Below are 25,940 nucleotides of genomic sequence, written 5' to 3'. Positions count from 1 at the left end.
GCCTAATACCATACACGTTGGGGTCGACTTTCTCAATTTCAAAACAATCTTATAAAAACGAAGCTGCAATTTCGTTGTTAAATTGACCAAATTTGGGCCCCATACTTCACAGCCATATAACATAATCGGTGCAACTATTCTATCAAACAATTCAATTTGAATATCTATGGAAAACGACAATTTTCTACACTTCTTTAACAAACTAAACATTGCTCGAGAGGCCTTATCATATAACCAATTTTGTGTTTTATCAAACTTATTTTTATAATTAAAAAGTAAACCCAAATATTGAAAACCAAACACGACCTCAACTAATTCATCTTTATATTTAAATAATGGCAATTTTAGTATTTTACCTCTTGAAAATACAACTATTTTTGTTTTTTTGGAGTTCACTTGAACCTACGACCAGAGCATGTCTCTGCTACGACCTATCGACTCTTACCACAGCTGGTTCGATAACCACTGCGCTTGCAAGATAACGTAACAAAGCAAAAACATGTTTGGTTGTCTTTATAGTACCGTTTTTTGAACATGATATGTGACCCTCCACCACGAAATGAGTCGCATGTCACCTCGCGCGGTTCTGTACTAGGCTTAATATAAGTCCGGGGAGTGTATGATAACAGTGTGAGGGTCACCTTAGTCACAGGCTTATAACTCAAACAGTTCTTGCTCTTTTCTAAAACGGTTTTCACCACTGGATAGAGCATAACAAACTCTTTAGGAAAATGTAAAAATATGAAAATCATGCAAAAGTGACATGCGACTCATTTCGTGGTGGAGGGTCACATATGGGGGGGTAAAGACACTGGTGATTTTTTCAAACCGGTGTCTTGTGCCTATGCTTGTCCCCAAGCTGTATTGCAACTTCGAAGGGTCTGTCAGTGTTCGTTTGGTTCAGTAAATGATTTAGGTCAGTCCCTCACACGGTTTGATATGCACGAGGAAAACGAGGAATGACTGTCATTTTTATATTTAGTCAAGTTTTGACTAAATATTTTAACATCGAGGGGGAATCGAAACGAGGGTCGTGGTGTATGTGCGTGTGTGTGTGCGTGTGTGTGTCTGTGTGTGTGTGTGTGTGTGTGTGTGTGTGTGTGTGTAGAGCGATTCAGACTAAACTACTGGACCGATCTTTATGAAATTTGACATGAGAGTTCCTGGGTATGAAATCCCCGAACGTTTTTTTCATTTTTTTGATAAATGTCTTTGATGACGTCACATCCGGCTTTTCGTGAAAGTTGAGGCGGCACTGTCACGCCCTCATTTTTCAACCAAATTGGTTGAAACTTTGGTCAAGTACTCTTCGACAAAGCCCGGGGTTCGGTATTGCATTTCAGCTTGGTGGCTTAACAATTAATTAATGACTTTGGTCATTAAAAATCTGAAAATTGTAAAAAAAAATAAAAATTTATAAAACGATCCAAATTTACGTTTATCTTATTTTCCATCATTTGCTGATTCCAAAAACATATAAATATGTTATATTCGGATTAAAAACAAGCTCTGAAAATTAAATATATAAAAATTATTATCCAAATTTATTTTTCGAAATCAATTTAAAAACACTTTCATCTTATTCCTTGTCGGTTCCTGATTCCAAAAATATATAGATATGATATGTTTGGATTAAAAACACGCTCAGAAAGTTAAAACAAAGAGAGGTAGAGAAAAGCGTGCTATCCTTCTCAGCGCAACGAATACCCCGCTCTTCTTGTCAATTCCACGTGCACTGCCTTTGCCACGGGCGGTGGAGTGACGATGCTACGAGTATACGGTCTTGCTGCGTTGCGTTGCGTTCAGTTTCATTCTGTGAGTTCGACAGCTACTTGACTAAATATTGTATTTTCGCCTTACGCGACTTGTTTTTCTTTCTTTTTGTTGTTGACTTTTCCGTCTGGTAGACACTCGGTTTGATATGACAAATCTTCTAAACAGACAAAGGTACCATGACACATATATAGCCCCACTGCGCGGTATATAGTCTCTCACAATGAATGGTATTATCGATTTATAATTGTCGTAATATACCCAGTACAGCCATTCTACGAAGTAGCACATTGAGTGTGTGTGTCGAGTTCATGAACATCCAACGCAGAAGAAGAACAACAAACGCAGTTTTGATTAACAGCAGGTATTTAAGTATCACATAATTAGAAGTGAGAGATGTATGGCATGTGTGGTTAGGTCAAAGTCCCGACTGGAACTGGTTGAAAAGAGGTCGTCCCTCCATAAATTGTAGAAGGCGCTGATGAATATGTTTTTTCTTCTTTAGGGTAGTAGATAAAAGAACAACCACTCCAACCCGGCGATATGGCGTCCACCAAAACATCTGATACAACAAAAACGATTGCAAGTTAAATTGCGCACTTCAATCAGACACCACCTTCGCAGAGAGAGGCCGCAGTGTGTGCGGCTGCATGTGGTTTATTGAGCAGTACAATCAAACCAAAGATACAATTGGGATTCAACAAATTGTGTTGAGTAAGCTGCAGAAACACAATTGCATTTGAAGAGCAACTGTGTATGACAATGTTTTTCTTTCTAACAAAATTGGGAGCGCTTCTTCTGGTCATTGCAGGAAAGGGTAAGTATTAATTTGGGTACCATTCCCGTCAGTTATTAGTGAACAAGATATAGAAGATACCCCAGGAAATCATGAATGCGTCGGTTATGTCATGAGCGGCCTGTGCACGTCAACATTTCTGTTCGAGCGGAAATAAAACCCACCAGGATTCAACGTGCACAATATGAGTCTTATCTTATCGTGTGAACATTTGAAGATTGTAAGTTTCCATCTGGAAATACTGCCAATTAAAATTAAGTGAATTTTGGAATAAATATTTTCCGGTAAACTGGAAAGTGAAATGGGGGTTTCAGAAATTAACCGGTATTCTTTTTACAATTTCAAATGCGCAGGACCGGTAATTGAAAGGGAGGTGTGTGTGTGTGTGTGTGTGTGTATGTGTGTGTGTGTGTGTGTGTGCGTGTGTGAATGACGTCATTGAGAAGTTACATTACAGAAGGATATTTTTGGTTGGCTCGATTTTATATAAAATCGAACTGGTCGTAATTACCGAACTGTATTGTTTTCTGTTGTTTGTAATTGGAACATGCCATTGTTCTTCGGAAGGAAACTCTTGTACAACCTTAACATGAGCAAATACCCTTTTGTTGGCATGTGATATATGCCCGTTCCTACGACAGGAAGCAGGACACTAACGAAATATGTGATCATCTATTCATTATTGCGACCTGTTACGTTTGTAGGTACACAAACTTATCACTGAAATGCAGGATGTACTTTTCTCTCCTGCTTTCGCCTGATCACGTCTTCCAAATGGTTTTGCAACTAATGACAACAACAGAGTCTTCACTCTTGTGAATGGTTTACTGGAGTTGCCTACCTATGCACAATGGCAACTTCCGGCAAAATCAATCAGAAAACAATCAATCATGCGTAATTACAACCAGTTCATTCTTAGTTAGGGTCCAGACTTTGTTTTCGCAGTTTAGTCAAGCTTCTCCATCCATAAAATCAAACCCGCTGAAAATGTTTGTTTTTTTGTAATTAATATGACTTGTTGATGACACGTCTACTCATGTCTAATCTATTTCAATACTCACGTTAACATCGGTTTCTACAATCCCTCCACTCGGGTACATACCATATATCAGCAGCGATAATTTCTTCCCGTACAGATTGTCAACTGCATTTGTTTAACTAATTTCTTACATGCTACTAGTGTAAGGTAGGCTCGATTTCCAGTGTGCTGGAATATTATATTTATTCCAAAGTTCACTTTATGTAAATATGTAGTCTTTTCAGATGGAAACTAACAAACTATAAATGTTCACAGGACGCAAAAAAGACGTAGAATCCTGTTTTCTTATTGTGCGTGGAATGTAAAACCCTGTCAGGATCTGAGATTGTGAGTCGAAATGTTTACAGGGGAATGACTTTGCCTTTACGTTGCTTAGAATCAAGTGCTAGTGCTGTATGGTAGGGAATTTGGAACGAAAGTTGTCATTGCAAATTGTCCATACTTTTCATATTGGTTTCAGTTACCTGTGCGGATGATTTCGACTTAACGTGTCCAAGTGAATGGAATGATGGAGGAGTTGAACAGCTGGTGTGCACTATTCCTCTCAACAAGTTCAGTCCTTCTCCTTCGGTATGCAGCTTTTACAACGACACTGCGGAGTTTAAAATCGTCAAAGGCGGAAACGCTAATCTTGGTTGCACAGTCAAGGACATTGACACCGCTTGTAATAACAACATCAATGCGAATGGCTGTGGGTGTCAGGAAAAGAATGCAACTTATGTAACGCTAGTCTACAACATCAAAGCCGCAAGGAATCTGCACGAAAATTCAGGGTGGAACTGTGTACCACAGTGTTTGGATTCGAGTGGAAACCCTGCAATCACGGCAACAATAGCATCAGAGTGCTCTCAAATTAACTTCGGTAAGGAGAGCCGCTTGACATCATTGTTTTACAATTAAATGCTTTTTTCGCATCTTATAATAAATCTCCTTAATAAATCATTCTTCACGTTTTAGTTTAGCGGTCACACGGAAAAAAGGCGCTTAGTTAAGGAATTTATTTCACAGGCGGTACTCCCCTATCCTAATAAAGGCTGACAGAAACAAGCGGGCATCGCTTTTCCCGAAGAAGAAATTTGAAATTATTGAGAAAGTTGAACACAAATCTCATGCACTAAAAGATTTTCAGGTCTTAGTCCCCACATTATGAAATGCTCTAATACAGAGGAAAAAGAACAGGCAACAATTCTACATTGGAGCAAACAACCTGCTTAAAAACGAATTTTTAAAGAATAATCTATTGGATTACTATTGTCATCTTTTCTTCTTTTTACCCGGTATAAAAAGGAAAATCAAATAACTTTCATATAAATACTGACTGGATAAAAGCAATCTCGCTTACTAGAAATCTGGCATTCATGCCCTTTTGACTTTCCCATTAAAGGGGATCTGACTGCACATACCATTCCTGTTCTTGTTTGACATTCCTTTTTCAGCACCTGGTGACGAGCAAGACCTCTTAGCCACGCAAACATTTGTATTCATTTGTGGTAAGATTTCTCTCTCTCTCTCTCTCTCTCTCTCTCTCTCTCTCTCTCTCTCTCTCTCTCTCTCCATCTCCCTCTCTGTCTCTCTCTCTCCCTCTCTCTCCCTCTCACTCTCTCTCTCCCTCTCTCTGTCTCCCTCTCTCTCTCTCTCCCTCTCACTCTCTACCCCTCTCTCTGTCTCTCTCTCTCTGTGTCTCTCTCTTCCTCTCTCACTCTTTCTTCCCCCCCCCCCTCTCTCTCTCTCTCCCTCTTTTTTTTTTAGTCTGTTAATCGTTTGCTTGTTCATCGTTTGTTTTTATTACTTATTTAATTGATATTCCAACATTTTTAAAATGTATTATCATTAGATTAAACCCTCCCATGGGCGAGGCCTGGATGTAAAAAAGCACCTGTTTGCTTATGCCACTACCCTCGTAAATAAAGAATGTGTCATTGTCATTGTCTCTCACCCTCTCTCTCTCTCTCCCCTCTCTCTCTCTCTCCCCCCTCTCCCTCTCTCTCTCTCTCTCTCTTTCTTTCTCTCTCCCCCCTCTCTCTGTCTCTGTCTGTCTGTCTGTATGTCTGTCTGTCTCTCTCTCTCTCTCTCTCTCTCTCTCTCTCTCTCTCTCTCTCTCTCTCTCTCTCTCTCGTATCCCCCATCAAGTGAAAATATGTTGTTGTTGTTGCTTAAATTAAGCTGTTTACCAATGTTACTGTTTTTGTTACGGACACCTCTGTTAGTCTGCAGAATTAACCCTGTTAAATATGTTTGAACATGAAACAACGAGAATGTTGTATGTGCCCAAGCGGCGAGATGTTCTTTTCCATACAGGTAAACGCATAGGCAGATGAAATGGGTGGTGATATACAACATTGTCTACACTGAGAGCAGAGTGTATTTAGATGAGCTGAACTACGAAACTCGGCTTTCGTGAGAGAAAACATTGACGCATTGGTATCTATGAAAACTACATAAATAATGATGATGACCGGAACAGGAGAGCTAGGCGATGCAAATCGCTCGCTGAATAAAATTAATTTAATTATTTGGCGAAGTTTCGGAGCCTTTTTGAGCTAATCATTGAACGTGTTTCTAAATCACAGTACAACGAATGTCCTTTGACCTTTTTAAGGTCCAAATCGTCAGAAATTTCTCCAAAATGGCGGCTTAGACAATATATCTTTAAATAAACTTAGCGAACCCCAAATAAAGCATTATTGTCCATGCCTTTTATTTAAGATTTTCTCTGCAATTTAAGGCACTCAACTTGGCTATCTGGTACACCTTTTTGATCAAAGATGCTCTTTTGCAGAGGTCATATGACCTTTACTCTAATAACTAAGGGTACCCTCGAAATCGAACTGACAAAAATCGTAAGGGACCAGTTGATGCATCCACTATGATTCCTAATAGGCCCAACTTGGCAACTATTACCATCAAGAAGACTGTCACATTAATGTTATGTCCAGAACAGGTTGAGCTGATCATGATTCAAAACAAATTAAATCAACAAACATGTGACAGATTTTAAAACTTCTCTGAATGCATAATATCTTAACAAATACCTCTAATAATCCTCATTTTAACCCAAAGTACGTCTGCGATGTCGGTATACTATCCTGCTTTCATTTCTAAAATACAGCAATGTTTTGTCTTTTTGTCCCTCACGAAGCAAAACCTCCCGCAATCGATACCTGCAACAGCAGGGATGGCATGATCCAAGAAATACGAGGCCAGCCGAAGCGCTTAAATGGCATAGAAAGTTTAAATGAAATTACATAGTAATTAATGATTCAGTTGGGTTGCAAAATGTATTGCGAAATGTTTCATTTTGCTCAGTCTATATCACTACACATTTAAGTAAAACTTGAATTTGTTTCTTTCGTACGATCAATTCCAACAACGAGTATCCTTCATTTAACAGTTGTTTCTCGATCTGCTCAATATATCTTCGCACTTCTGATTTATAACTTTGCAATCTTGCCCCTTTGGTGTATATGGGTGTGTTCCAATGATCATTTCCACCAATCTAAGACACGGCTAGCTTTTTTCATGTTACTATTTCCCAAGCGATGCTGGTATAAGCGGTGTATGCCACTGTTTTGGCAACAAGATTTACAGTGTGCAAATTGTTAATGATGACATGCTGGTTTGTAAATTGCAGGGATCAGCACCATAACAACGGTGAACTGTAAAGATCAATGATTATGAAGTTCATGAATTATTTATTTTGTAACATGCAATACATGTGCGATTGTTTTGCTTCAGTGGGATGTGTAGCAGTATTCGCTGTAACCGTCTCTGCAATCGTTTTCCTGTTGAAGAAGCAAACGTGAGACACTTTTTTAACATCTTGCTTTGTATCCTTCTGATGTAAACACACGTGTTAATGCAAATACTTGTCACAATTTGATTATTTTAACTGTGGGACATTGCCAAGCTTAGCTTGGAAGCACCTACAGCCGTCTAGCAACGTAATGTTAACCATTATTAGCTGCAACAACACAGTTGCAACTGGTATTACACATGTTCTCGGAACGATTTTGGACGGGAGACAGACGCCTCCAGACGATTGGGGGGGGGGGGGATGGGGTTGGATGGGGGGGGGGGGTAACCTGTACGGTCATCATTAACACCGATCTTGGGATTTTCTAATTTTGTTCTCTCCAAATTGTGTGACTAAGGCCTTTATTACAATTGTTTTACAGGAAGGTGTTTGTTGGCACCGGTATGGAACCAACTGATATAATCGACAGCTACATTCAGAAATTGGAAGCCAACAAAGCAACCCTTGATAAAATAGCCAACCAGGTAATTAGTTCTTTTTTTAGAAGCATATTGTCACCATACCATGCAAGTCAGGTAAATAAACTCAAAGCATTAATGTCCGAGTCGTTTCAATCAAACTTTCCATGGCATGTTAGGTCCTTAACTTGACTATATACCGAGAGGAACTGTACTAAGCTTGTTAAAAGTAGAGTACAGAGGCCCAGAGAAGTCAGAGAGGTATGGTCTGTATTGTTCTTACTGTAACATTAGCCAGCGTGTATATAATATGAAATCATATACATGAAGATGAATAAAGAAGGAACAAAATACGAAGAAGGTTGTAAGGCGGTGATGATTGCATTGTAACAGATCTAGGTCACACCGTCTCTCAGCCAAATAAGACATTCTACTTTGTTGCTTTTCTGGTAAATACGTCTCGGTAAGTGTATATCTTGACAATATTCCCTCACCAACTGGCAGTCTATCCTTTTCAGTTTTCTGAAATAAATGTGGTGTTTTTCTTTCTTTGAATGTATTTATTCGATTACAATCGTGGGAGGAAACAACTTGTGGAACAGCGAGTTAGGTAATCTCCGCCTGACGCTGCCAGTGGTTTCTCTTTCCTGACAGATAGTGTTTTCTTCCTCCATTTTGTTCGATGCCCAGGCAGGGTTTGGTTTGATTGAAAATTACACAGCAGGTCTGACAGAGCTTTAAATGCATCTCTTCTGATTTGTTCAGGTGTTCATTATGTGTCCGGGGAATTTGACCGCATCGCGGCCGTGACAAATGTTGCTCTGCTGGTAATTTATCCCGTGTCGCTTGCAACGCTAAATTGACCTTTGTGGCCTTCAGCTCCAGCAAGGCTTTCGTTCCTGGAGACGGATGGTTCGGCTTTAGATGGTTGCTTCCAGGATAAGGAGCATGCATGTTGACTTCATGGAATAATGAGATGGATATGGTCGTAACAATGTATGATAATTGTCTGCATATGGGTGATTCCCCACAACAGGGACGCACCTCAATTTTTTCTTCTTATATTGGCACAGTTAATGGACATGGGATATTTATAGTAAATAAAACTGTTCACGGGATCTTGCGGCAGATTACCTCAACATTCATTTGCTTTCTTTATATCATCCCAAATGTAAACAGAATCCAGAAAAATGCATAGAATGCAATGCGGTTTGGCTAAAAAAATATAATCTTTCCTTAAATGAGAGAGAGAGAGAGAGAGAGAGAGAGAGAGAGAGAGAGAGAGAGAGAGGGGGAGAGAGAGAGAGAGGCAGAGAGAGAGATGGAGAGAGAGAGGCAGAGAGAGAGAGAGAGAGAGAGAGAGAGAGAGAGAGAGAGAGAGAGAGAGAGAGAGAGAGAGAGAGAGAGAGAGAGAGAATGACAAATGACAATGACCAACTTTTTATTATCGAGGGTAATGGCATAAGCAAACAGGTGCTTTTTTACATCCAACCCTCGTCCATGGGAGGGTTTAATCTAAAGATAATACGTTTTAGAATTGTAAGAATATCAATTAAAGAAGTAACAAGTCACGTAAGGCGAAATTACTACATTTAGTCAAGCTGTGGAACTCACAGAATGAAATTGAACGTAGTCTGCCGCTAGTGCAAAAGGCAGTTAAAGTGACGAGCCTGTTTGGCGCTGTAGCGATTGCGCTGTGCTTCATAGCACGCTTTACTGTACCTCTCTTCGTTTTAACTTTCTGAGCGTGTTTTTAATCCAAACATATCATATCTATATGTTTTTGGAATCAGGAACCGACAAGAAATAAGATGAAAATGTTTTTAAATTGATTTCAAAAATTTAATTTTGATAATAATTTTAATTGTTTTTAATTTTCAGAGCTTGTTTTTAATCCAAATATAACATATTTATATGTTTTTGGAATAAAAAAAATGATGAAAAATAAGGTGAACGTAAATTTGGATCGTTTTATAATTTTTTTTTTAATTTTCAGATTTTTAATGACCAAAGTCATTAATTAATGTTTAAGCCACCAAGCTGAAATGCAATACCGAAGTCCGGCCTTCGTCGAAGATTGCTTGGCCAAAATTTCAATTAATTTGATTGAAAAATGAGGGTGTGACAGTGCCGCCTCAACTTTTACAAAAAGCCGGATATGACGTCATCAAAGACATTCATCGAAAAACTGAAAAATAATTCCAGGGATGTCATACCCAGGAACTCTCATGTCAAATTTCATAAAGATCGGTCTAGTAGTTTACTCTGAATCGCTCTACAAACGCACACACACACACACATACACACATACACCACGACCCTCGTCTCGATTCCCCCTCTCTGTTATAACATTTAGTCAAAACTTGACGAAATGTAACAAGTCGCGTAAGGTGAAAATACAACATTTAGTCAAGCTGTCGAACTCACATAATGAAACTGAACGCAATGCAATTTTTCAGCAAGACCGTATACTCGTAGCATCGTCAGTCCACCGCTCGTGGCAAAGGCAGTGAAATTGACAAGAAGAGCGGGGTAGTAGTTGCGCTGAGAAGGATAGCAGGTTTTTCTGTACCTCTCTTCGTTTTAACTTTCTGAGCGTGTTTTTAATCCAAACATATCATATCTATATGTTTTTGGAATCAGGAACTGACAAGGAATAAGATAAAAGTGTTTTTAAATTGATTTCGAAAATTTCATTTTGATCATAATTTTTATAGTTTTAATTTTCAGAGGTTGTTTTAAAGATATAGTGTCCGTGCCGCCATTTTGGAGAGTTTTTTTTTGTCGAATCCGATTTGAAGATTTTGGGGAATCTAGTGTACCTTAATTAAGACGCACCTGGCCCGGTTTGCTCAATAAAGCACCACAAGTAGCCTATGCTAAATGATTAAATTAAAATGAGTTTTTTTTACGTCTGCTCTCCACCATTTGAAGATTAAAATTGGCCGTCATAGACTGGTTTTCGTCGCGAGCGCGTGCCGTTAGCATGACGACTCAAAACAATGGCGGATGGGATATTCGCTCAGTGGGACAAGCCCGCAAGTTTCAGTAAGAAATCGACTCCAATTGGTTCAGAAAGCAGCTGACTGACTCCGAACGACACAGAATCACGAGAAAGACACGCTCGGCGCACGAAATGCAAAGTTTTCATCAGCAAGCAGACGGAAAGCTGAATTCAACTGAGTGTTTTACCGTTCAGGATGCTAGCGACGTAACCTACAGATACAGATACAGATATCCTGCTACTGGAGTTGTAAGTATTAAATAAAGCGAGTGTTGTCGTGTATACTTTGGAAAGACCTGGACACATTTTGCTGCCGTGTTGTATGTGTGTCTGCTTGTGTGTAGTGCGAATGAAGGATCAATGAAGCGGCCGAATGTGTCCAGTTTTCCTGTTTTTGTTTGAACACGGACACAGTGTCAGTGTGTGTGTTTGCAACTACGGTGCGTGTGTGTCTGTGCACTGCACAGGAGCGTGTATCAAAACGCCGGTCGATCATCGTAGTAAGGGTAATTAAACATGCAGAAGTAAATAATGATCGACCGGCGGTTGAATACAAGCTCCTGTGGTGCACTATATATGAGACAGAGACTGACAGAGTAGCCAGTCTGTGAGTAATCCCCCTAAAAAAAATTGAGATGGAAAAAAGTAGGGTCAGTCAGCACACGTGATACTGATATTTTAACGCTTTATGGGCAGTTGTTTCTTTGCAGTCTTTGGAGGTTGTGCAACAGAACATGTTATTTATAACTGACATTTTATATTGTCAGTGGTATGAGTTTTTTTGTGCAGTAAGAACTATGATTGAAGTTTATTGGTAAAGCTTTGTGAAAGGGTTACTTTTAATGAAGAACACATTCTTCCTCAGTGTTCATTGAAGCAAACACTAAATGTGGCAGAATTTCATTCATCCTTTCTTTTTTGACTGCCATTTTAAGTGTCGCTGTGCATGTTCAAAGCTTCATGTTCAGAACTGATGTTGCTGTAGAACTATGTAATTGGCCAGCCTTTGGTTTACACTTAGTGGTTGTAGATGTTGCTATAATTACTATAACAATTTTCTGACATTTTCAGGGACCAAGCACCCGGACATCAAACATTCTTGCAATGTGTGGCAATAATGGCATAACATATTTCAGACAAAAAGATCAGTAAGGTGAGTTTAAATGTTCATAATTTTGGTGTAAGTCAAGCTTATCTTTTATCTTGAGCAACTATCTCTGTCGTGTCTCTCTCAGGCTGCGCACCCGACATAAGTTGCCAGGAACCAATTCCTTGAGTGTGGCAATGGTTTACCATTTCTGGTTTACTTGAACTGCAGCCATACAGAGAGGAATTGTTGAGTGATTACAAGTTATGGAGTCTTTAAAAAGATGTAGTTTGAGGATAAGACACTGTAAACGTTTAGAAACAGTATTTTTCTTCTTCATTGTTATAACAAAACTGCAGCATGTGTCTTCAATTTCTGAAGATGCATTATAACGACAGTGGCACCCCCCTTTTAAGACCTCAAACAATCTGAGAAAATCAAGTCTTAAAAAGGAATGAGTCTTAACATGGGGGTAATTTTACAGACGTTATGAACAGAAAATGTGAGAAAACAAGGTTTTAAAAAGGAGGGAGTTTTAAATTTGGGTCTTAAAAGGGGGGTTCCACTGCATTATACATGCCATGGAAATCATGATGATTTTACAGATAAATACAATGACAATTGAAAGCAATTTGCAGCCCAGTGTCTTATTATCTGATTATCTTCTGTCTATTTGTATCATTGCACCTTTGCTACAAAACTCGTGGTTACAACTTGACCAACAGTCAATTATTATCAATAAACTAAGCAACATGCGCACACAAAAACATACTCAATTGTCGAGAACAGTGTCAGTTTTATTCCATGTATAATCTTAAATGTAAATGTACACATTTTCAGAAACAAGTCTTAGAATTCTGCATTTGAATCCTATAAAAGATGTGAACTAATATAACCCACACCCATGATTTGTATTACTTCAACAGGGTATAATTATGGCTTGGCTTGCTGCAACATGTTCTTTCTTTCTTTCTTTATTTGGTGTTTAACGTCGTTTTCAACCACGAAGGTTATATCGCGACGACTGCAACATGTCAACGAGCACTCTTTAACACATAATTTGTCTGCACAAGGTTTACTAGACCTGTCAATTCAACGCATTAATCAAGATACTTTCAGGACCCTTCCCCAGACTTAATTGTTCATGTCAGCTGTTCTTTGTGCCAGATTGTGTATCCCTTTTGACTGACAATAATGCTGCAGAGGGAAATACTACAGTGGAACTTGTACAATTCTGAGAAAATCAGCTACGTCTTAAACAGGGGGAGTAAATTTACAGAGATTATAAACAGAAAAAAAAAAAAAACCAGGATCTTAAAGAAGGGGGGGGGGGGGGGGGCTGTAAATGAGGGTTCCACTGCACAGCTAAAAGTGATCTTTCTCTGCAGGTACAATATAGTGTCTACAATACAAAGATGGTTTGCAGTGGAGGTTGACGTTGCAAAGTGCTATGCACACATCACTGAACACAAAGTTCGTCCCCAAAAGGCGGAGCAGCAGGGAAGTTTTCTACAAGCCAGAACCCCCAAGTCGATATAATCCCACGGTCTACACATCTGGTCCCCACAATGCCCTCCATCTACCAAGGAAATTGTTTTACAGCAAACTGTCACAAACATTGTAGGTGCACCTTTATGTCTGCTCATTTGAGTTTATTTTATGCAAAGAATTGCAAGTGAAATCACATGTATATATACCTGCAACTCCAATTATCCCAATACCTACACGAAACTATACTGAGACTAGAAATTAAAATGAGGAAAAATATTAGTACTGTAAACTGCCTTTTAAGTGTCCATCCGCTTTATGCACAGATTTTGCCCAAAGTAGGGGGTGGGGCGTTTACTAGGTACTGTGCCTGTGCAGGATCAGTTCCTCGTTAGAAATGGTGATATTTGGTATCTTGGTGTGAACATTTTAATAGGAGATGTATCTGTGCACAATTAGTCACCCTGTAAGTATCTTTCGCCTGGTATGCACGTGTCTAAACAGAAGAAAAAACCCACTAAAAACCCAACAAAAAATTCACTGAGAGTGAATGAACACACATCCTACAAACCACAAAGTAAATAGTCAGTCAGTCAGTCATTGATACTGATCCAATCCATAGGAAATGGCGTAACCAAACACTGGTCGTTTCACATGCTCCCTTAAATCACTAAAATCAGACCTCTTCAACTTCCGAAGACGCTCTCTCATCTCCATCTTCTTTTCACATGGCTATGCAGATACTCCAGTGACCAGAGTATCAAATAAACATTATAGTTGTCTTTCAGCATTCCCTAGAATGACAATGTCACTACAGGGTGCAGAACTGTGCACATCATTTAAAAAAAAACACACACACACACAAAATATATTGACGACACTGATCCAAATGTTGGAGGATGGGCGTTAACTAGGTACTGCGGGCGCTGAAAAGGTAGTTTATGGTACATACAAAAAGCAAAAAACAATGTGCTTTGAGAGATAAAACATACACAAATTCAGAACGGTGCTAAATACAGAGTATGGTTACACCAACCCCCAACGAAATGTACTTCATATAACACCACAATGTACTTCAATACAGGCGACTAGGACGAAAGTCAGTGTACTGGCCAGTTGGATCTAAATTGTCATTCCTATGACCCATACACAGCAACTGCACATGGCGACTCTTACACCTTCACCCAAATAGCCAAATATGTATGTCCACAATGTAAGCTGTGTGAATGTTGCGTATCGTTTTGTTTTATTGATATTCCCATCCTCTTCTTCTTCCAGGGCGAGGGCACCTCCAATCTCTTCTCTGTGTGTGGGCCAGTGGGAGCCTGCTGTCATCAAGCACCAGTGCCTTGAAGTCCTGGAGCATACACAGAAAACCATCCATCATTAAAGACGCTTGATTCAGAATCAAACTTCAAATAATAAACATGAACCAAATGCAAGAAAAAGTTTGAAAATAAAAAGTAAAAGAATAGTATTTGTAATCTATTCATCTATGTAATGGGGTGCAGGTGTGAGTAAAAGGTGTGTGTGTGTGTGTGGTGGGGGGGGGGGTTTACTTGTAGGCATAGGCTTTCCAGATTGTTGGCATTCTGACACACTGACCAGTGGCACTGTGTAAAAATGTGTTCCAGGACTACCGATGAGCAAAAGTGCCAGTTACACATCTTTAGGTACTTGGAATGAATGCCCAGTTTACCCATGCATTGAACAGTAAAACCTAAGTTTGCCACCCCCCCCCCCCCCGCCTTTTATTCTAAATATTTGTCTTTTAAGACATTACTTTCTCAGATTTCTGTTTATAACCTCCATTCTAACACATATTGCTTTTTACATTTAGTCAAGTTTTGATCTTTAATTGAGTTTGTAATATCTTAAAAGAAGGGCTCCACTGTATCTCTAAAAAATGTTCTGCACAGGTGGTATTGAAGCAGCAGTAGTCAAGTGCTAAACCGCATAAAGGCCTGTTTGGTATACTATTCGATTCTGATGTTTCAAGCAGAACTGCTGTGTGACATGTGGTTGGAAAATGTGTCTCAGGGATTGTCTTGATTTTTAAACAATTGAACAGGAAGGCAGACATGAATTTGAACTGCAAGGCATACACAATTCTAAAACCTAAACATCATAATTATGACTTCCTACATTTTTAGCATGATCATGGAATCTGCTCGCCAATATGTCATATATATTATAAAGATCAGTATGGAGGCAGAAATAATCATGATTCAATCTGAAAAATATCCTTCATTTACAAAGAGCAAATGGGTGTAGTTTAAACAGTAAACAAGAATTCATATTTTAGAATACAGTGGAACCCCCTTTTACGACCCCCCAAAATCTGAGAAAATAAGGTCTTAAAAAGCCAGAAGTCTTACAATGAAGGTACATTTGCAGAGGTTATGACCTAAACATCTGAAACCCAAGGTCTTAAAATAGGGGAGATCTTGAATTGTAAAGGTTTTTAAAAGAGGGGTTTCAAACTTTCATGGTACAGCACCCCAATTGTGGGGACTGTTCATTTGTATTTCCCTTTATGAGACACTAAAAGGTTGTGTGTAGTGACATTTAACTGCACAAAATATCGACAAAATCTGGATGCTGAAGCTGAATTTTAATTATTTGTCATTATCTTCTGAAAATAGGAAATAAATATATGTGTACACATTCACAAGTCAAGTCAAGTCAAGTTTTATTCCAATAAAACCCCGTGAGGGTACATGGAAAATTAAAAAAACACAATAAAAACACATTTCATTCAACACCAAATAAAAGGAACTAAAACAAAAAGAAATCAGACTATGTACAAAAAAGGGAGTTGAGGGGTGAGGGAGAGCAAAAACAATACAAGAAACAATTCAACAATAATAATAATAATAAATAATAATAATAATAATAATAATTGTCAGTAAGTACTGGTGTCACATGACTGATGTGAACCAGTTGATTGGCTAATGGCGATGCGCTTAAATCTGTTAGCGCACTCCAAGAGTGCGCTAACTTTTCCACAGAGCGTATTCTTACGCCCTTTGCCAAAGCGAGACTGTACTCTCATCCTCAGAATTAATTAATGACATGTAGCTTATATTCTCCACAATACCAAATGACCATAAATTCCCTGCTTCTCAATTAAAGCAGAAGTGGGGTTTTTTTTCTGACAGATTGCATGTGCCTGTGCCACAGTGGCACTGATCTAAAAATAGAAGCCGCTGTATTTCATCTCATTTTTGCTGACTTGCATAGATTCTTCTCATAATATGCCGTGTTAGTGGCATGTAACTTATCATCCACATTACCAAATGATGAGTTAGTATACAATTCCCAGCGGCTAACAGAAAACACAAGTGTTATTCTGATAACGTACACAGCATTTGGAAGACTGATCGACTCTAGCAGACTAACCTGAAATACGACTGCATCAGTTCAGTAAATGAATGGTTTCCGAATTATTATTTCAAGGCAAGAACAATCGTAATCGAAAACGTGTAGGGTTCAGAACGTTCTTACCATATAATTCTGCCTTATTCGTGCAGACTCAGTGACAGTGCAGACTGCAGTGGTTCGATTGTTCTAGCCTAGCAGTAGCAGACGACATAAACCCCGCTCAGCAAATTAACATGTTGGGCAAATGTGAACGAAAAAACGATGGGGATATAATACGTGTAGGGTTCAGAGCATTCTTACCGTTCATATTTAGTATCAGACTCCCCGATGAGTGAAGATACAACACGAGATATATGCCACATTTATTTTGAAAATGTGCGAACTGTCGAGTCCTTCGTGGGGTAGTCAATTCAAGGGGAGTCACTCCGCACAGTCAATCCATCGACGCTCGACTGAAGGTTTCGAATCGCGAATAATGAAGAGCACAGTCCTTTCTCCGAGTTCAAATGAGGTCTCTCTGAAAGATCATCACTGTTCAGCTATAACGCTACACTGGAATTTACCAACATAAATTAAAATGCGTGTGACGAAAGCACGACACACTTGAGACACCGGCCCACACAAAAGTAGATCTTACTGTACACGACCTGACCACACAGTTATGCCTATTCAAATGCGCGTGGAAAAGTGTGCGTTTGGAATCTTCTTTTTTCTATGGCGGTACTGACAATATCGTTATTGAAACAAGCCCAGTGCACTAAGGGATTTATAGAGCAAATCTCGAAAATAATTATTGAACTCAGCGCTATGCGCTTCGTTCAATAATGAATTTTCTCGATTTGCTCTATAAATCCCTTAGTGCACTGGGATGTCTCAATAACTTAAATAATAATAATAATAATAATACTAATAATAATAAAACACTACAAGTGCAAAGTGATTACATACATTTCTTTACTATGGGAAATGGGGGGAAGGGAGAGGGGGGGGGGTGATGGGTGGGTTAACATAAGGACAAAAATACTATTACAAACAACACAAAACAGATAACGGAGTATAAAGCTAAAAGATAATTAAATTTTACGCGCTTCTCAAACAGTCCATGACAAGTGTCATGAACTTTGCGAGTTTTAGCAATAAACTCTTTTTTGTAGTGGAAAAAAGCTCTCTGAATTTAACTGAATTGGGGCGGGCATAATAATAGCACCGTAACAACTGTTTTCTATAATTGGTAAAAAAAAAGGACATACAAAAATATAATGGAACTCGTCCCCAAGGTCACCTGATAAACATTTGTGACAGATTCTGTCTTGTCTGGGAATACCAAGAGTCCTACCTTTTTGTATAGGCAATTTATGATTCAGTGTTCTAAATTTTAAAACAGCGTTTGCTAAATTAACCGGCAGGATGGACAAGTACTTTTCAAACTCAAAATTCTCTTTATACATTCTATAATTATAATAAAACTCATTGTTATTTATTTCTGAATGCCAGGTTTGGACAAATTGGTCTTGTAGCCTATTTTTCATCAGTGCTTTGAAAGTATTAAAATAACCACCATCCGTTACATTATTGATAGTTTGATTGTGCCAAAAATCAATAAAGCCTAACTCATTTAGAACACCATGGACAGAAAGCAAAAATTTTGACTTGTATACACCAGATTCATACATTTTAAACAAAAAACGATATGTCACACAAGAAAGTTTGTCAGAACCATTAGAAAATGCCAGAAGTCAACCCGTCACAAAACAACAACATCCGCCTCCAGGAAGCCAAAGCCAAATTTCTCAAAAAGAAGCTACAGGCAAGACGGAGAAGCTGGCAAGAGAAAACAAGCTCTCTGAACCTTGAGAAGGATGGCAGAAAGCTCTGGAGGCTCACCAAGCAGTTGAATGATGAGAACACCGGCAGAGGAAAGATCACATTAGAAGAGAACGGGAAGGTGCTAACTGGAAAGCATGCTGCCAACCAATTTGCTGAAAGCTATGCAGCTGAGAGCAACCTCCATGTTAGCCCCGAGAAACAGAGAGAAGCAAGAAGAGAGAAAAGAGAGAGACCTGCCAGACAGTCGACAGTGGACGCCATGAGTCAACCACTCACACTCCACGAGCTGCACTCAGCTCTGAAAAAGTCAAAGGCAAAGAAGTCCCCTGGCCCAGACGGCATCACCAACGAGATGCTAACCCATCTTGGTAGTGCAGCAGAGAACAAGCTACTCGAGGTCTTCAACAGCAGCTGGCAAGAAGGATCGCTACCACAACTCTGGGGAGAAGCGATCATGATCCCCATCTTAAAAAAAGGGAAGGATCCAAAGAAGGCCACCAGCTATCGCCCAATCAGCCTCACCAGCTGTGTTGTGAAGACCCTGGAGAGAATTGTGAACGAGCGCCTCAGGTGGTACCTGGAATCCAGGAACCTCCTCGCCCCTGAACAAGCTGGATTCCGACAGTTCCGCAGCACTGAAGATCAGGTCACTTACCTAGCGCAAGAAGTTGAAGATGCCTTTCAGGAACAGAAGCTGGTCTTCGTCACCTGGATAGATCTTCAGAAGGCCTTTGACAAGGTCTGGAAAGATGGACTCCTTGTAAAACTGCTGAGGAAAGGCGTGTCCAGCAACATGTACCAGTGGATTCGCTCTTACCTCTATAACCGCAGGGCAAGAGTTAACGTCGACCAGACCAAAAGCAAGAAGTTCCTCCTTCGTCATGGCGTCCCTCAGGGCGGAGTCCTCTCCCCCACACTCTTCCTTCTCTTCATCGACGATCTGGTGTCTGAGATGCCCAAGGGGATCAAAGCTGCTCTCTACGCAGACGACCTTGTGATCTGGTGCAAGGAGGAGCACGCAAGTACTGCCACCTACAGAATGCAGCAAGCGGCAGATAGGCTGAACGCATGGGCAGAAGATTGGTGCGTCTCCATCAACAAGGAGAAATCCTCCACCACCCTATTCACACTGTCGCCAAAGCAGAAAGCCGGAACCATTAGGCTTGGTGGAACTCCTCTGAGAGAGGATGAAGAAGCAACGTACCTTGGTGTCACCTTTGATAGACGGCAGACCTGGAAACCACACATTGCACAGGCAGAGACGAAGGCCCGGCGCAAGCTAGCCATACTCAGGAAGCTGGCAGGTACCACTTGGGGAGCGAACGAGAAGATACTGAAGACAGTATATTAGGGAACAATCAGACCCCACCTCGAGTACGGCTCCACAGCGTGGTCAACCTCAGCCAAGACAAACCTGCAGACCCTTGACCGTGTGCAAAACCAGGCCCTCCGACTCATCACTGGTGCAATGAAATCCACGCCCATCAAGGAAATGGAGAAGCTTACCACCATCCAACCCCTCTGTCAGAGAAGAGAAGCCAAGACTATGGTACAGGCCGAGAAGCTCAAGTGCCTACCCGACCACCCCATGAAGCACAGACTGAGCAACCTCACCAAGAACCGGCTCAAACGGAGCAGTTTTGTACACGAGAGCAAGAGACTTTCTCGACAGTACAGGGAAGTCCTCCCACAGAACACTCTACCTCTGACTCAAGAAGAAGAGGAAACCCCCAAGGCAACAGAGAAACCAGGCATCCAGATCTGCACCAGTGTTCCACATGTTACCTCAGGAGAAGATCAGAATGACACAGCTCGACAGGCACTCACCTTAGCCCTGATCGACGAACAGTACCCAAAAGAGGCGTGGATCCATGTATACACCGATGGATCAGCAACTAACGCCGTGCTCAATGGAGGTGCAGGCATTCTCATCCAGTTCCCTGGGGGACATACAGCTACATCCAGCGTTGCCACTGGCAAACACTGCACAAACTATAAAGCAGAAGCAGAAGCTCTCATGCAGGCCGCCTCCTTGGTTCAGGACTCCGCAGACCCTTGCCACCAAGTTGTCTTCCTCTCGGATGCCCTTTCAGTCCTTCAGGCCCTAGAGAACGACAAACTCCCACAGCTGGCCAAAGCATTACAGATGGTCAGACAAACCAGAAGAGTTGTCCTCCAGTGGATACCAGCACACTGTGGGATACCAGGAAATGAAAGGGCAGATGAGCTGGCGAAAGAAGGAGCCGTGGAAGACCAACCTGAAAACAGTGTCAGCTTTAGTGAGCAGAAGACAATCATCAAGGCATTGATGAGGCCAAGGACAAACAGAGATGACTACCACACAATGTCCAGAGAGCAGCAAGTCAACCTCATCAGGCTGCGTACTGGCCACAACAGGCTCAATGCTCACATGAACCGAAAGTTCAAGCTGGCGCCATCACCAACCTGTGCCTGCGGTCAAGAAGACCAAACAGCGGAACACATCTTACAGCGATGTCCCTTACTAGATGAGGAACGAAAAGAAGTGTGGCCGTCACCAACTCCCTTGCAGACCAAACTATACGGCAGTCGACAGGAGTTGGAGAAAACGACAACATTTATCACCAGTGCTGGACTGATTGTGTAACCTCTGCGAACGCCAAGAAGAAGAAGATTAGAAAATGCAAGTTTGTACCAAAAATTCAACATACGACATTTCGCTTGAATACTTACAGGGAACTGACCTAATTCACCCAAAACCATGTTTGTTGGTGTTGATTTGCCAACTTTCAAAATCATCTTAAAAAATCGTATCTGTAATTTGTTAGCTAAATCAGACATGTAAGGGCACCATACTTCAGAACCGTAAAGTAAAATAGGGACTACAGTTTTTTCAAAGAGGTCAATTTGGACATCAAGAGGCAAAAACAGTTTTCTAGTTTTACGTAATAAAGCAAACATGGCCTTGGAGGCACGGTCATACACATTCTTCTGTGCAACAGTAAATTTACCATTGTAGCTAAATTTAATACCCAGGTATTGAAAATCATACACAATATCAAGTTTCCGACCATTGAATGTAAATGTCGGAACTGTTCTTACTTTCCCTCTTGAGAAAATCATTACTTTTGTTTTAGTTACATTCAATTTCAAAAACCAATCTTTACAATATCTGTCCATAATATCTAGAGCGATCTGCAAGGATTCTGGCGATTCAGCAAAAATAACCGTATCGTCAGCATACAACAAAATGAACAACCCATACAGAACGTTAATATCACTGTTGTCACAGTTTACATTTTCGGATTCACGTCCTAAGGTATTTAGAGCTGACTCCCGATCAAAATAATTCTTCAGATCGTTTAAATATACGGAAAAAAAGCAGGGGAGACAAGTTCTCACCTTGTCTCACACCGGCAGAACAAGAAAAAAAGTCAGACAACTTAGTGTTCCACTGTACACAGAACTTAGCTTTAGAGTACATATCTTGAACAATCGTCAACATCTTACCACGCACACCACAATTTAACAATTTCTGCCACAAAAAAGAGCGGTTAACAAGGTCAAAAGCCTTTTCATAGTCAACAAAAACACAGTACAATCTCTTCTTTTTAGACAGGAAAAAGTCTATTATAGCATTCAGGGTAAAAATATGATCAGTCACACTATGGTCGGAGCGAAAACCTGCTTGTTCTTCACCAATAGTGTTATTGGCATCAAAACAATGAGTAAGGCGGTTGTTTAACAGACAGGTGAAAGCTTTTCCAAAACAGCTCAGGATGGAAATACCTCTATAGTTATTAGGATCATCCTTACTACCCTTATTCTTGAAAAGGGGCTTAATGACACCAATTGTCCAATCTTCGGGTACTTTGCCGGATACAAGGACTAAATTAAAAAACTTAGTAATAACTGACAAGAGATCTGCTGAAACATTCTTCAAAAATTCATTTGTTATAGTGTCTAAGCCACAAGCTTTATTATTTTTTAAGTTTCTGAGAGCAATTTTAACCTCTTCTTCAGTAAACAGGTCATTTAGTAAATATGTATCTATAGAAAAGGTACTTTGATCATTTTGCTGATCTGCAGAATTAGCATCATTGTCATCTGTCTTACCAAGACGTTTAAAATGCTCAAAAAATGCATCACAGGATACTTTAGCATATGTTTCTCTCTTGTCTTGGCTACAACCATTTATTATCTTCCAAAATGCCTTAGGATCAGAAAATTTTAAACTTGATATTTTCTTCATAAATTTTGATTTGTATTTTTTAAACGATACTCTAAGCTGCTTTTTGTATGCTTTACTTGCTCTGGATAGGTTATCTTTAGAAACTCTATTCCTAAGACGTCTCGCATTATTTTTTGCGTTAAAAAATTCTCTACGACTTTTCTCACATTGGGAATCAAACCAAGGGAAGTTATCATTTTTCCTTTTTTTAGTACAAGGTTTACCTTTTCTAGTGTTGTTCTTCAAAAGTCCAATATCCGAGGCAGCGTTTTTCATAATATCACAAATCTGAGAACAAAACTGGTCAATCTGAAGTTGCGACAATACACTGACATCATCTAGTTGTGCAGATAAAGTACAATCTAATTGTCTAATAATCTCATCTGCTTCTTTTAACTGCTCAGCAAATTTAATTTTACTGTCATCGAACCATTTCGGCCTGCCTACAAAATCAGAACTTTGTGTTTGTTCACAAGAAGAGTCACATGCTTCCAAATTATCGTGATTTGAAAAGCCGAAGACAACAGAGATCGGGCAATGGATATCAGAATACAACTCACAGAAGTCAGGTACACAAAAATCAACAATAGTATTGATCAATGACACTGAAGCAATAACATAGTCTACCACACTACTTTCCTTGGATGTACATTTTCGGCTATTTTCTGGTAGGCCTATGCGGCCGTTAATTATAAACGCGTCCATTGTTTTACAAAAATCCAACAATGCAAAGCCCATATTGTTTGTACTATTGTCATCAGACAACCGATCAGGTAACGGTGAAAAAACACAAGAATTATCGTCAACATCAACAAGATCATCTTCGACATATTCACTGATAGAGCCAGTTCTGGCATTAAAATCGCCCAGCAGACAAAACATGTCAACATGCAAATTTACAATGTCGTTTTCAACCATGGCAAAAGAGTTCCTGTCAAAATAATCTGATCCCTCAGGAGGGAAATACACACACCCAAATAGAACTTCATGGCCAAAGACACGTCGGTCAAGCTTAAAATATAAGACATCATTACAAAGTTCATGGTCGACAAAGCTAGAAACTAGAATAGCAAAAAACAATAGGCACCAGTAATATAATTTGCGACTGAGACCCGCAAACCTCACTTTTTGTCATTATTTAATATACCCTGCAACAAAGTCATCCACCTAACAAATCTTGCAGAATAAAAAGGTACTTACTGGAATTATTGAGTTTAGAGGAGGGTTGGACTTGGAGGGCGGTGTTGTTTTTTGGAGCAGCCTTCTTCCCCAGCAAACCAATTTCAGTTTGAGAGGACTTAGACCAGTCCTTTCCTCTTCATCTGCCCACACATAGAGACTGCTAATTCCTCTCCCTATCCTGCCTCCGCACTTTTTCTCTTGCAGGGGCAGCTCTGTTGTTGTTTTGAACATGAAGCTTCCATAGCCTGGAAATAAAGACAAATTCATGAAAAGGATACACTATTCATCAATCCACCTTACAGTTAATGAGTTATTGTATCAAACTTCAATCATCAACTTCAAGAAAAGCTCACTTGAGTTTGACATACATACTCCCCTGCATGCGCACGCGCACACACACACACAACAAATGCACAAGACAATGATTTCCTCGACACTGTTCAGTGGGATAAGTATGTCTTCTCTTTTGGGTTACTATTCTGAGAATAAACACGATTTTCAGAGCTCTCTCATGTTCGGTGAAATACTGCTTCGAACTCCGTCTTGCACGCAAAGCGCACGTTTACTGTTCCAAGTGATCCATCAGTGACATGAATGGAAGTTTTAACAATGCATATATACGTAAAGGAGTAAAAGTGCAACTTCAGAGACATATATTTGAAAGGATCACCAACAGGCAACACACATGTCCAAGATAATCGGACTAAGTCGCCCACCCACCCGTCGCGCCAAAGCCAGCAATCTGGATGCTAGCGACGTAACCCACAGATACAGATACAGAAGTACTACCAGTACTGAATGATCTCTATCAAGGCAAATGATTCGGAGTGCACCAGAGCTATTTGACTCGCATGATCGATTCAGGCTTTGCAGTCCTGCTCTGAGCAACTTGTAAACAGATACTGACTGTCTCATCGAAAGCATTATTTTCTGTCAGATAACGTTTACTATAATAATAATAAGAAGAAGAACATTTATATAGCGCTAAATCAAAAACTTTCGTTAAAAAGGCTTGCTCTAAGCGCTTGACATCTAAACTTAAAACGTCATTCACACTCTTTACAATGATGTACAAGAACTTCATGTCACACTCTTTCATTCAGTATAGCACCATTCACACAGTTGTTATTCTGTACAAGACAATAAGTTAGTCTAACATTTAGAATGTTCATAAGATGAAAACGAGAGAAAACCAGACTGATTAAAACAACTGCTTAGTGCTAACAAAGCATGAATCTAATTGATAACGTAATACATGTTTAGCTGTTAAGACCATAAAAAACCTATATGCTAAAATAACTTCGAACTGTTAAGAACTTCTTATAAGATACACAGCACATCTAGATAAACACCAGAATGATAAAACAAAAGGCAACTCGTTAAAACTATTAAATGCATCAATGTCTAAAACACGAAAGACTCAAATATAAGATACACAATTCTCTAGAATTGTTTATTAAAACTGAAACCGACCTGCCCAAAGCAAACCATACCCACCCCCTCCCTACCCACCCCCAACCCTCCTCCTACACTAAATACTAATTATTTCTACTCTTAACTTCCCAACTACACGTTATCCATAAACTATGCACAGGAACATGTGTGTCAGCATTATGTGGCACCGACATGACTTGTGCATATCTAGCTTACAGCTAAGGGTTAAAGTTAAAGGACTACTGCAGTGAAAAATTATATTTATAATAATTTAAAACAAAAGACAAAAATAACAAGCTGAATAGAGATGGAACCGTTACAGAACAGGATGGCAAAATGTTGCGACTTTAGGAGTTGTGTTTCTGGAAGAGGTGAGTTTTGAGTGCTCGCTTGAATGACTGTACTGACTGAGAGTGGCGAATGTGAGAGGGGAGAGAGTTCCATTGAGTAGATGCGCAAAATGCAAAAGTGCGTTGTCCATATGCTTTTGATTTTGTGTGTGGG

The 25,940-nt window shown here is 39.8% G+C and overlaps 2 protein-coding genes and 1 long non-coding RNA gene across 7 annotated transcripts in view; 2 read left to right on the top strand and 1 right to left on the bottom strand.

Annotated features, from left to right (window-relative positions):
* Window positions 1-2,275: 2,275 nt before the first annotated feature.
* Window positions 2,276-7,411, top strand: LOC138955839 (uncharacterized). Its single transcript, XM_070327356.1, has 4 exons — window positions 2,276-2,590; window positions 4,069-4,470; window positions 5,045-5,098; window positions 7,344-7,411. The coding sequence occupies exons 1-4, from the start codon at window positions 2,530-2,532 to the stop codon at window positions 7,409-7,411; spliced, it is 585 nt and encodes a 194-aa protein (XP_070183457.1). The 5' UTR covers window positions 2,276-2,529.
* A 378-nt stretch (window positions 7,412-7,789) lies between these two features.
* Window positions 7,790-25,940, top strand: part of LOC138955837 (uncharacterized) — a 34,799-nt gene continuing 16,648 nt past the window's right edge. The window contains exons 1-4 of one of the 5 annotated variants that reach the window (XR_011452392.1): window positions 10,035-11,073; window positions 11,896-11,977; window positions 13,300-13,531; window positions 14,678-14,795. Coding sequence is in view for 1 of the 5 variants with exons in the window: in XM_070327354.1 (XP_070183455.1) it covers window positions 7,806-7,886 (81 nt within the window). In the remaining 4 variants the exon portion in view is untranslated. The other 4 variants (XR_011452391.1, XR_011452393.1, XR_011452394.1 and 1 more) reach the window with 4 other exon arrangements.
* Window positions 14,685-24,355, bottom strand: LOC138955838 (uncharacterized). Its single transcript, XR_011452395.1, has 2 exons — window positions 24,021-24,355; window positions 14,685-14,756 (listed from the first exon to the last, which is right to left on the bottom strand). It is a non-coding gene; the product is annotated as an uncharacterized lncRNA (long non-coding RNA).

This window comes from Littorina saxatilis, unplaced genomic scaffold (assembly GCF_037325665.1).
Source record: "Littorina saxatilis isolate snail1 unplaced genomic scaffold, US_GU_Lsax_2.0 scaffold_487, whole genome shotgun sequence".
Classification (NCBI taxonomy): Eukaryota; Metazoa; Mollusca; class Gastropoda; order Littorinimorpha; family Littorinidae; genus Littorina; species Littorina saxatilis.
This window is presented reverse-complemented; position numbering and strand designations above follow the sequence as displayed.

Excerpts from the sequence above, each read along its gene's own strand:
- LOC138955839 (XM_070327356.1), top strand. The coding sequence starts at position 2,530 with ATGACAATGTTTTTCTTTCTAACAAAATTGGGAGCGCTTCTTCTGGTC. Across the intron at positions 2,591-4,068 it reads TCTGGTCATTGCAGGAAAGG|TTACCTGTGCGGATGATTTC; the intron begins GTAAGTATTAAT and ends TATTGGTTTCAG. Across the intron at positions 4,471-5,044 it reads GTGCTCTCAAATTAACTTCG|CACCTGGTGACGAGCAAGAC; the intron begins GTAAGGAGAGCC and ends TTCCTTTTTCAG.